The sequence below is a fragment of the Zalophus californianus genome, chromosome 8 (genome assembly GCF_009762305.2).
Source record: "Zalophus californianus isolate mZalCal1 chromosome 8, mZalCal1.pri.v2, whole genome shotgun sequence".
NCBI classification, from domain to species: domain Eukaryota; kingdom Metazoa; phylum Chordata; class Mammalia; order Carnivora; family Otariidae; genus Zalophus; species Zalophus californianus.
This window is the reverse complement of record NC_045602.1, coordinates 5,268,744-5,281,630: the sequence shown is the minus strand read 5'-3', so window position 1 is coordinate 5,281,630 and position 12,887 is coordinate 5,268,744. Positions and strand designations below refer to the sequence as shown.

At 45.9% G+C, this 12,887-nt stretch overlaps 1 protein-coding gene across 11 annotated transcripts in view; it reads right to left on the bottom strand.

Moving 5' to 3' along the window:
- The window catches only part of RNF144A (ring finger protein 144A), a 114,367-nt gene that overhangs the window by 78,736 nt on the left and 22,744 nt on the right, over nt 1–12,887 (bottom strand). Inside the window, exons 1-2 of one of the 11 annotated variants that reach the window (XM_027621046.2) lie at nt 9,177–9,540; nt 8,714–8,921 (exon numbers count right to left, since the gene is read on the bottom strand). The exons of 8 other annotated variants lie outside the window; for them this stretch is intronic. Coding sequence is in view for 2 of the 3 variants with exons in the window: in XM_027621043.1 (XP_027476844.1) it covers nt 8,714–8,990 (277 nt within the window). In the remaining variant the exon portion in view is untranslated. Of the gene's footprint in view, nt 1–8,713; nt 9,541–12,887 lie in introns of those variants that run through there. 2 more of the 11 variants (XM_027621043.1, XM_027621044.2) reach the window with 2 other exon arrangements.

Here is a 12,887-nt window from a genome sequence, read left to right as displayed (position 1 = left end):
AGGTCTCTCTACAGAAAAGTATAAAACTACCAAAAAACATTTGTGAAGACAAATATAAAGATAGTGATACATTGTTCATGAATAGGACTCAGTATAAAAAAAAATAAATTCTTTCTAAACTTACGTATAGAATTAATGCAATTCAAGCAAACGCCCAAAAGGTTTTACTGTTATAATTGTCATTATTAATTTATAACATATGAAATGTTGTTTCATAAATTAACTTTAAAATTTCTACAGAAGGGCAAAAGCCTGAGTACAGTCAAACATCACTCAATAAGAGGAAAAAAGGTGAGGGGACCAAATATCAAGTCTTAGTAGAGAGTGACAGTAATTAAGAGAATGATGGGGCGCCCGGGTGGCTCAGTCAGTTAAGCGTCTGCCTTCGGCTCAGGTCATGATCCCAGGGTCCTGGGATCCAGCCCTGCCTTGGGCTTCCTGTTCAGTGGGGAGTCTGCTTGTTCCTCTGCCCCTCCCCCCTGCTCATGCGCTCTCTCTCTCTCTCTCTCTCTCTCTATCTCAAGTAAATAAATAAAATAATTTTTACAAAGAGCATGTTGCACTGATACAGACGGTGGGCAAATTAATGAACATATAAATACAGAAGACACAGAAAGAAACCCATGCACACATGGAAACTGAATACATTACAGAATGTGTATTTCAGATCAATGGAAAAAACGTATTAATCAATAAATGGTACTGGGTAGACTATTTTTCCTATGGATAAAAATCATATTGGATTCCTACATCGCACACCAAATGAACTCCATATAATGTTAAAACTGGTAAAGGAAAATATAAAAGTTACTTCTGACCTCAAGAGTATCTTAAATGAAAGGCCCTAACCATAAATGGGCAAGGTTGACACATTAAATACAGTATAATCCAGAACTCCTATTCATCAAAAGATACCTTGTGAAAATATATGTGGCACAAACTGGGAGACAATATTTTAACACATGGAACCTGTTGGTCTTCAGAATATATAGAGCATGCTTTCAAATCAATGAGAAGAACATGTCCAATCCAACAGAAAATGAGACCAAAGAGAGGAACAGCCTTTTTACAACAAGGGAACAGGTGGTGATTAAGCGTGCAGAAAGCTCAGGGCCCTGGGCACATTCCACTCACTTGACTATTAACTGGGCAAAACTTAAGAAGCCCAAGAACACCAAGTGTTGGGATAAGACAGGCAGCAACCTTACAAGAAACTGATTCACTGCTGATGACAACGTGAACAGCTATAATCACTTCCCAAGTCACTGCATTTTCTCGTTACGTTGGTCATGAATTAGCCTTTCTTCAGGCCCGGAAGCTCCTCCTAACTACATAATCAAGAAAAAAAATGCACGTGTGAAGCAGAGACATGTGCCAGAATACCAAAAGCAGAATGTATTATGCCAGACACTGAAAATAACCCAACATCCACTGGCAGGAAGACACATGGATTGCTCGATGTCAACATTCCCTAACACTATAGAATGGTAAGATGAATAAACACAGTTACAGAGAGCAATGTGGGCAAATTGCAGAAACGGAGCACCGAGCCTACAGGTCTACTCACAGCATGAGCCTGCTTCTGAGCATGAGTAAAATTCTACACGGTGGAGCGAGACACAGACCACCTGAACTAGAAGGTGCTCCGGGGGAAGGGCGGGACATGAAGGGCAGTCAGGCATGGGAGGAACGTTCACAGGGATGCCACAGGATTCAGAACATCTTTGTGTAAGACAAAGGCTCATGGACGCTCATCACATGTGCTTCATAACTCACATGAGGACTTCTATGTATCACATCCTACTTGACATTTCTTTAAAAGCCCTCTTTGGAATGGTCCAATGGCTTATCTGGTTTAGATTTTAAAAGGGTATCTTTTGGGGCACCTGGGTGGCTCAGTCGGTTAAGTGGCCAACTCTTGATTTCGGCTCAGGTCATGATCTCGGGGCTGTGAGATGGACAGAGCCCTGTGTGACTGGGCTCCACACTCAGTGGGGAGTCTGCTTCAGATTCTCTCTCTCCCTCTGCCACTCCCCCACCCCTGCTTTCTCACTCACATGCTCTCTAAAATAAATAATCTTTTTAAAAAATAAAATAAGTAAAGATAAAAAGAGTATCTTTTTATGAGTACTAAATTTTTCTAGATGGGCAAACCAAAAAAAAAAAAAAAATTCATACTGGTTTTGTCGGGAAAACAAAGAGAGAGGCAATTTAAATTGGTACTTAATATCCTCTCTGTAGTTTTATTTTAATGATTTTACTATGTGCGTGTACTTGTTTAAAAATTAAGTAACCAGCTTAACTGGTAAACTTTAAAAGTGCAAAGTCTGAGATTAAGAGCAAAGATAGATCCTGGATGGATTCAGAAAACGCACTGTTGATTCACCATCAATGAATTTTAAAAGAACATGGATGGTCTAGCTGAGCTGGCGTCCAGATCTCTGAATGGAAGTGTTGGACGATATCCACAGCCTCCCCAGTCTCCACATCCACCACCAGAGATGCAGCTCTAGGCTACAGAGGTCCAGATTCAATTCCAGCACCAGCTCTTAACATCCATGATTTCATTATCCTTCACGTCCTGTCTTATGACAGAACAAGAATCTTCCTCAGACCATGCACTTCTGATTTATTCTCTATTCTACTGAAAACTTCTTGATTCCTTCAAAAAAAAAAAAAAACATGGTGAAATGCTTTCTCCAGGCTAGCACCCTCTTCAAATATTATGAAATATGATTTTTCCCCATCTTGAGACAATTTATACACAAAACATCCTGTTTCTTGTTAATCCTCACATTCACTTACTCATACAGCAGAGAAATCACGGAATGCTCTCCATTCCGATTTCTCAAAACTCCACTGTGAGTCTGATTTTCTTGCCGGGGTGGGGGCGGTGATAAGGTTATATTCTCCGGTGCTCACTTCAGCTTACACCACAGTATTGCATTTGAACTGGACAAAGAGGATCCAGAACAAAATTACACGGTACTGTGTGGCCATCTTGCATGGCCTACACTTCCAGGGACAGATGCCTAAAGCCCACCGGCAGCCCTCCTCGCCTGCACACCAACCCTGCCCGTTCATGGTCTTCACAGTGATAGTCCTGAACTCTGCAAATAATTCATCGGACTGCAATACATAAGGCCGCTCCCATAGCTGGGCATGGTTACTAATGGGACTCCCATGAAGCACCAGTTCAAGATAATTTTGTACATAAGTACATATATGAGAACAGACCGTATGTGTAAAAATGAAACTTCTTCCATATATATACCAAAAATCACGTAATAATAAAATAAGAACTAGTTTTAGCGATCCGCCAACAATTTAATCGCTGCATCTTCCTACAAAAGAAAACCTTGGGAAACCATCTGATCTGTAAGAAAATGAATTACCAAGACATCAAGCATTCAAGGCCCAATTTCTGGAAAGTACATCAATACAGTGGACTAAGACTGTAGAAATTGCTTAATTGTACTCATTACTTTTTCTCTTAGAGGCACCTTGTTTAAACCAACACACTCAGAAAGAATTTGAAAAAATACAAATGTTAACGTGCCTTTCCATATAAAATATCTCAATGAATAACTTTATCGTAACAATGCTTCAATTATGTTTGTGCATATTACCTGCATATCTAGTTTGTTCTAATAACTTAAAAGACAAAGACCCTTTTCACTGCCAAACCAATCAGATCTCCTTTCTATCACCTTAGTATTAAATTCAAATAAATGTGTTGATGCTTTTTAAAATACCAGGAATAAATTATGGAACACACTCGTAGAATCAATTATTAAAATCAGTAAAGTCAGGATGAAAATGAGATTGAGGAAATTGAATTATGTTATCCATTTGGTAATAAGTTCTAATGACCCGACGTCATTAGACATAGTCATAATGGTTTCCTCACTGATACTTAACCAAGCAATGTTAAATGTAGCTAAGATCGTAAGTTATTTATGCAACTCTAAGTACAAGAGAAGGCATGAGATTTCTTTGGTAACTGTGTATGCACCTGTCTGTGAAGCTCTGTTGTTAAGCTTTTAGGAATAACCAAAAAAAAAGTACTCTATCTTTAAAATCAGGGGTGGGGGAAGTCCCTTAATTTTGTTAGGACACGTGATCAAACTCTCCCTTTTGACTCTTTTCGCCGTTTCCAATCTTCTCTTCATACTGAAAGCACGGCAGCCCCCCATGAATCTGTCCAGAACACTTTTTTTTTTTAATCCTATCACTACCTTTCACAAATTTTAATGGTTCTCCACCAGCCACGGGATAGATTGTAACCGAATATTCAGGGTCCGGCATATGTGGCTCCTGAGACCACTGTCCTCTCTCCCTGTCCCCGTCCCACAGCAGCTCACGAGGTCTCAGGTGGCAGGGCACCCTCCCAGCCTCAGCACCCACTCCTCATTGCCTCTGTTTTGGGAACAGAGTTCCCCATGGTCGGCTTGTTAGCATCAGTCAAAGAGAAAGAGTAAAGCAGAAACGCCTACCCTCTCCGGCCCCTCCCAGCCCCACAGGTGGCCTTGCAGGTAACCGATGCCCCCCGGACATTGGCTGCTGACCCGTCCAGAGAGGCCTGCAGTCCCAGGAACTCGTTCTCTCTCTCTCTGTCGCTCAAACCCAGTGGGTGGAAACCCAGAGGGCTTGCGGAGGCTGTGCCCAGGCCATACCCCGGGCGGCCTGCAGAGCCTGCCGAGCAGCACAGAGACTAAAGCCTCCCAGAGCTCTCAAACAAACAAAAAAGGGGCAAAAATAAATAAAAAGGGCAACGGTGTTAGACATGGAAAATGAGCTTGTTAGGATTCATGTGAACGGAGCCTCCAGCCAGGGCGACACACGACAGCATCTTTACCTGTTGCCATCTCTAAAAACATTGCTCCTTTAACCACTGCAGGCACTCTGAACCCAAGAGCACTCAGGCAGGGTCCCCAATTCCCTGCACAACTGCAGCCCAGCACTGGTGTCCCTTATCCACTCCCGCCAGGGGCCCTAACCGGACAGCGCTGACCCTCCTCTCGCTGCTAGTTAGTGTTTTAAACGACCTTTGCCCTAAAGCTTCACTAGCCCAGGGCAGAGGTGACAGGGCGGAGGCCCACAGCTGGCGCTGACTCAGCACCGGCCCTTCCGGGAACCAGGTCACGGCCAAGGCCAGGTCGGAGCTGCTCAGCCCAAGACATCTTTTTTCACCAATGACATTCTCCACTTGGAGAGAAAAATAAACCAGAATTATCTTTCAGATTTAGCTACTTCAATCCCAGAAGTGTGAATTGGGGGTGGTTTATATTCCATGAAGACTGTTTCTCCTTATAAATCCTAAACATTTAAAAATAGCTCTGCTGTGCTGGAATGTCATTTTCTGGTATTTGGGCCTCTCCAACATGGATCTTTTGTGACTATGAAGCCATTTCACAGCTCTTGGAATTTGCTGGAGACAGACTCTCAAACAGAACGTCCTGGGAGGTGGGTGTGGGCAGGGAAAAAGGCCATTAGAGCCAGCCTTGCAGGGCATTTTTTCCCGGGAGCTTTCCCATCTCCCTCACACCTGAGGACACGCTCCAGATCTCTGGGCCGGCACACACACTGCACAGAAAGATGCAATCACCCGAAAATGTTCAAGTTAAGGTTAAAAAGCAAAAGGTTAGCATGCACACAGTTTCCAGGGCACGTGAAGAAGGGGAAGAGCTGCTACAAAGGTCAACATCCACATTTCCTCTTTCCTTCCCACAGTGCCGAGGGCCTGCACACCTCCGCACACCTCCCTCGCCTCCACAAAGCAAAGGCTGCTAGCCATGCACTCCCAGAACGGCTCTGGGGCGGATGGGCTACGCGGGCGCGCCGCTCCACGGTCGGCGGGACGGCTCAGGCCGGCCCTCGCAAGTCAGGCATCGGAAGCCAGGGTGGGTAACAGGGAGGCAGGGCTCGCCGGGAGGAACGCTGCAGTTTAGGTACCCGCCAGTGCCCCAGGTCCCCAGTTCCTGCACAACTGCAGCCCAGCACTGGTGTCCCTCATCCACTCCCGCCAGGGGCCCTAACCGGACAGCGCTGACCCTCCTCTGCGCCTCCTCCACCCGTCGTCCGTCCAGCCCAGACTCTTCCTCACCAGCCCCCTGCAGCACCAGGTGAAGCTCGGTGGGCCCATCTCCTCCTACACCGTCAGCTCAGGCTACCCTCTGCGCCCTCTGCTCAGCCAAACGAGAATTCCATGCTTGGCCCTCTCCGCCCCAGCGGAGCCAAGGAGTCACACGACCACACTCCCAGGGCTCTTGCTCCCATGTGCCCACTCTTTGCAGAGGGCTTTGCACTCCTTCCCTTGTCTCCCCAAACTTGCAACCCCTCCCCCACCGCGGCCCTCTCAGCTGGGCACCTTGTTTCCTATTCCATAAAGAAAATATACGCAATCAGAAGGAAACTGCAGAGTGAGCACCACCCCTGGGCCCCCACATATCTGACGCGGGTCCATCCCCCTCACACTCACCTGCGTGCCTCCTAAGGCAAGTATGCTCGTGCGCAGATGCACCTCCCCTCTCACCTGCTCAAGGAGTGACTGCAACAAGCCCCACCCCGCATTATCAGCCTTCCACTCTCTCCTGAGCCATTGCCACCAGCCTGCAAGTGTAATGCTAATGCTTCCAAGTGAAAATTAATGCTCTTGGCCTTATCTACCCCGACAACACCCAAAATTCTGCTGTCAGTTGTCAACAGCCTGTCCCCAACCCCTCCCCTCCGTCCCTCCCTCTGAACCCACTCCCGTGGCACTTTTTGTTGCCACAGTCACCGGACCCGCCTGTCATTTTACTCTCCTTCCAAAGCCGCCAATGACCTGCATGGCACTGACCCAAGAGGACTCTCGGTCCTCATGTCACCTAGACCATCAGCTCATGACCCCCTGCTTCTGAGATGATTTCCTGTGGCTTCCGAGATGCCACCCTCCTGGTCTTCTTCGACATCTCTGCTTGTTCCTGCTTGGTCTCCTTCGCTGCCTCTTCCTCTTCTCTTGTTCACAGAGCTAGAAATGCCCTAGGGCCCTGTTCTCAAAACTCTCCTTTCACTGGGATCTCATCTGATTGTATGCCTTTCAATACCATCCACAGGCCCAAGACTCCCATTACACCCCAGCCCAGATTACGGTCCTCCACTGTGGGATCTGTACAGAACTGTCCACTCACCATCTGTCTTAGAATCTCTCAATGTGCTCAAAACCGAACTTCTGATCTCTTTTTGCACCCCAACTTTCTCTACCTGCGGACTTCCCCGTCTCAGTGGGTGACAACTCTGTCTAGTTACAGCAGCTAAAATCCCTGACACGCTTACAGACATGTACCTGGCTCTCACACCCCACACCCATTCTGCCGGGACATCTGAGGGACTCTGTCTTCAAACTATATCCAAAACGTGACCACTCTTCACTGCTTCCACTGCTACCAGCAGGGCAGGCCACCATTACCTCTTGTCTGAATTACTGTGACGGATTTCTCTATTGGCTTCTAAATGGTCTCCCAGCCTACCCACATCCTCCACCCCTACATCCTCTATCAATACAGAGGCCAGAATGAGTCTGTTACAATGGAATGCAGGTGCTCCTGGGCGGCTCAGTCAGTGAAGCGTCTGCCTTTGGCTCAGGTCGTGATCCCGGGGTCCTGGGATCGAGCCCTACATCGGGCTCCCTGCTCAGCGAGACGCCTGCTTCTCCCTCTCCTTCTGCCACTCCCCCTGCTTATGCTCTCTCTGTCAAATAAATAAATAAAATCCTAAAAAAATAAAATGGAATACAGATCCTGTCTCTCCTCTGCTTAATACCCTGCACTGATTTCCCATCATCAAACCTAGAATTCCCCAATAGTCTGCAGTGCTAGACATGGTCAGGTTCCTGTTACCTCCCGACCACCTCCCCCCACCAACTCACTGCTCTCTGCTGCTTCCCCTCCAGCCACTCTGCCTCCTTGGTATTTTCTCCAACACACCAGTGAACCTCTGCACCCACCTCTTCTTTTAACTACAATGCTCTTGTCCAGACGACAAGCAGTTAGTTAGCACAACTCCTTAAATCCATGTTCAAATGTCAGCTTTTTAATGACACCTTCCCAACCACTCCCTTTAAAACTGCAACCTGCCCCACCCTCCTAAACTTGGTCTGCTTTTTCTTTTCTCCACTACATTCATGCCTTGTAACGAAACATGTAATTGCCTTCTTCAAGCTCTCAGCTGTCTGTGGTCTATCTCCATGCCTGTTCCCACCCCCATCCTCCACTCACACCCCCACTAAACTAGGATCCCCCATGAAAGCGGGGATTTGTGTCTGTTGTGATCACTGTGTGTCCTGAATTAGAACAGGACCCAGGAGCACAGCCCTTGGGTTCTCAGTGAATCAATGAATCAGTGCGACCCTGGACACATTTTCTAGACCTGTCTCCTGATCTACCAAATGAGACTAGCAATATCAACCTCACAGCTTGTTTTAAGCAGTAAATGAGGACCCATGTGGAAATCTTCATCAAATATTAATTACTATAACAGCTTAACATAATATGTTGAAAACCATCCTTAAAATTAATTCAGGAGAAGCGTAGTAGGTAATTGCTTACATGGTGTAGCTTAAGAGGTACAGAGAAATCCACCCAGGCGAGGCTATCGTCTTCCCAGTGGCTGAGATTCTACTAAGACATAAATGAAAGTTTTCAAGCCTCCATTTTCCAAATTCCAAAATTACCTCCGAGAATTCCTGAGCGGAGGAGGGGAACTGTCTTCTGGCCAAATCCTGGTGTCCTGATGTGCTTACGCGCATTCCGCTGGCTCCTCCCTTCATGACGGGCTGTCCATGAGGAGCCATGGGAGAAGGCCTTAGGCACTGGTAGGCACTGGGGTCCCTGCAGACCTGGGAGCTGGGAGCGTACCAGGCTCAGTAGGGGGCTCGACACCTGGGAAACATGAGGAGAGCACAGGACCTCAGAGAACAGACTGTAGGAGAAGGACGCGAGGACCACCATGCTGACTTCCAGCCACCCCAGCACTGGCCTCTCCGATCTCCAAGCCGGGTGGGAAAGGTTACTGATCCATCAGATCACTAAAAACTGTGTCAGCTCAAACATTTGGGAAGTATCACAGTTCAGCGGAGAGGTCTGTGGTATAAACAGCCCAACCCCACCAAGAAGTTAACAAATAAATCGACTCACACAGAGAATTCTCAGAGAACAAACAGTCCCTGCTCGACTTTCTGTCCCCTCCCTTTCTAGGCCCCAGCTATCAGAGTTCTCCCAGTTGGATTCCTACAGGGACAGATTCAAGTCCGCAGAAAAGCTTAAAAATAAGACAAGACTATTTTAATTGTAACCCCTAAAGTAACCGTTAAGAAAATAATTCAAAAATATATTTAAAAAAATAAACAACAGAATTAAAATGGTCTACTAGAAACTACTTAGCATAAAAGAAGGCACAACAGAGGAATAAAGGAAAAGACAGAGGACTCATGGGAAACAAATAGCAAAATGGGAGGCATAAATTCTACCTTTATATAATACCATGTATTAGATGAAATGATCTAAGCACACCAATCAAAAGGCAGAAATTGGTAGAATGGAGTAAAAAAATTTGTTGTTAGAAGAGACCCATTTTAGGGGCGCCTGGGTGGCTCAGTCGGTGAAGCGTCTGCCTTCTGCTCAGGTCATGATCCCAGGGTCCTGGGACCGAGCCCCGCATCGGGCTGCCTGCCCGGCAGGGAGCCTGCTTCTCCCTCTCTCTCTGCCTGCCATTCTGCCTACTTGTGTTCTCTCTCTCTGTCAAATAAATAAATAAAATCTTAAAAAAAGAGAGAGACCCATTTTAGAATAGCATCAAAAAGAATACCATATTTACAAATACACTTAACAAGAGATGGGCAAGACTTGTACAGTGAAAACTACCAAAACATTAGTATAAGAATCCAAAGCCTAAAGAAATGGAAAGACATCCTGTGCACACAGGCGGGACAACAATCCTGTTAAGACAGCAACACTCCCCCACTTGATCTTCAGATTCAATGTCATGTCTATTCAAATCCCAGGTCCTTTTTTTTCTGTTGGTTTGAAATTGACAAGCTGATCCTAAAATTCATATGAAAATCCAAGAGACTTCAAAAAGACAAAAGAACCTTGAAAAAGAAAAGCCAAGTTGGAGGAGTCACACTTCCTGATGTCAAAAAAAAAAGAAAGAAAGAAAAGGAAAGCTACAGTAATCAAGATGGTGTGGCCCTGGCATAGGGACAGACACATAGAGCCCTGGATTAGAACTGACAGTCCAGAAATAAACCCATACATTAATGGGTAACTGATTGTTGACAGGAATGTTATGACGTTTTAAAGGGTAAGTGACAGTCTTTTCAGCAAATGGTGCAGACGCACCAAGAATGAATCACCACACAGAGCTCATACCTTTACAAAAAATTAACTCATAACGGGTCAGACCTCAACGTAAGAGCAAAAATTATAAAACTCTTAAAAGAAAACATAGGAGTAAATCCTTGTGACCTTAGATTAGGTACCAGTTTCTCAGATATGTCACCAAAAGCACGCAGAATAAAATAATAAATTGTAAAATTTCAGGTGTCAAAGAACACCATCAATAAATTTAAAAACAACCCATAGAAGGGAAGAAAATACATATAAAACATACGTCTGACAGGGCCCTAGTGTCTATCTAGATTATATAAAGAACCCTTACCACTCAATAGTAAAAAGACAACCCAAATCAAAAATGGGCAAAAAGTCGGACTAGACATTTCTCTAAAAAAGATAATCAAATGTCCAATAAGCACATAAAAATGTTCAACATTCAATTAACACATATTTTGTGTGTTAGATGCATTATATTCTGTATTCGTTAATAAAAAAGTAAGGTAGAGAAAAGGAAATGCTGTTAAGAAAATCATAAGGGGGGGGGCGCCTGGGTGGCTCAGTTGGTTGAACGACTGCCTTCGGCTCAGGTCATGATCCTGGAGTCCCGGGATCGAGTCCCGCATCGGGTTCCCTGCTTGGCGGGGAGTCTGCTTCTCCCTCTGACCCTCCCCTCTCTCATGTGCTCTCTCTCTCTCTCTCTCTCTCTCTCTCATTCTCTCTCTCAAATAAATAAATAAAATCTTTAAAAAAAATCATAAGGAAGAGAAAATACATTGACAGAACTGTACCATATTTACTGAAAGAAATCCATGTATAAGTGGACTGTGCATTTCAAACCCATGTTGTCCGAGGGTCAACTGTACTTTAAAATGGTGAATTGTACCTCAATGAAACTATTATTAAAAAAGAAACATCAGGGGCACCTGGGTGGTTCAGTTGGTAGAACATTTGGCTCTTGATCTCGGGGTCATGAGTTCAAGCCCCACATTGTAAAGACTGCTTAAATAAATAAACTTAAAAAAAAAAACAAAAAAAACATCAACTGGAAAAAGCTTAAAAGAGTAAGGCAAGATAACCCCTGAATTTCCCAAACTCTTTTCTCAAGTACAGCTTCTGCTCAGGAACGTAACACCAACATCTGAATTCGGCTTATTTTTAGGCGTGTCTGGTCAGGGAGCAAAGAACAAAATCAACTCAGTTTTTCTAGTCACTTCAAAGAGGGATACCAGAGAGCAGCAAACGTTTAAATCTGAGTAGACATGAGATACACCCCGGTGGATGAACCCACAGCTATTCCTTCCTTGCTGCTCTTCAACTAAAATGACAAGTGTTCCCACAGGCAGCCTGAGCAAGAGAACTCTTGCATTGCTCAAGACCAGGCTCCTGGGTCCAAAGCCTCCACTTGAGGGCTGAGCGTTCGGCCTGCCCCCAGCATTGCCTGGCTCTGGCACAGAGCAAGCCTCTTCACCTGTGGAAAGCTGCACCTCCTTGGCCTTGACACATCAAGATACTGACTCCAGAAAACCTGATCCGCATTTGCCTTTACTTGGCAATACTCTCTGCCTTTACTTGGCAATAAATTCAGACCCTTCCAACAAAACACAATACAATACAGTCTCTTACTACCTGCTTCTGCCACTTTTCCCAAGAAGAGCCAGTAGACAGAATTATGATCTTCAGCAGGAAAGAAAAGCTCTCTGCTCAGCTGGTGCACTGGCAACAGGAGATTTTTCTAGCTGCCTTTGAAAAAGATGTAGAAAGGGAGGCTGCCTGCAGATCTCTCCACCCAAAGGGGCGTGCTGTGAGCCCGTGTGGCTTTCAGGCTGTTGGCAGGTTGCAAAGCCCCCTGACCCCACCTTCCCGGAACCCCACGGCCAGGGAGCTGCCCGCACCTGCGGTGCCCCAGCCCGACAACCAGGCGGGAAGTAAAGTGCGGCAGCGTTTCCCACGGTGCCTTTTCCATCCACGTGGAGTCTGAGCTGCGGCAGCCTCCAGCCACAGTTCACTGGCCCGGGTACCAGGCACTGGTCTTAGCACGGCCCTGCCTACAAAGCTGCAGGGGGTGTGAGTGGTCAGTTCCTGTCCTGACATTTCCCCACAAGCCCTGCTATTGTTAGCGCACAGCTCTGCAGAGCACCAGGAATGCACAGATTGCTGGTGCAGCCCAAACGCCAATGGTAAGTACTCAGCTATCAACCTTTTCTGCACTCCTACCATCTGCTGAGATACTGGGTAGGAGTGATACAAAAATGGATGGAACGTGGGGCGCCTGGCTGGCTCAGCTGGAGAAGCATGCTACTCTTGATAGGCTCCTCCTTGATCTCAGGATCGTAAGTTCAAGCCCCATATTGGGGGTAGAGATCACTAAAAAAAAAAAAAAAAACTTAAAAATGGATGGGATGCTGGTGCCTGGGTGGCTCAGTCAGTTAAGTGTCTGACTCTTGATTTCAGCTCAGGTCATGATCTCAGCGTCCTGAGATCTAGTCCCACATCAGGCTCCATGCTCAGCAGGGA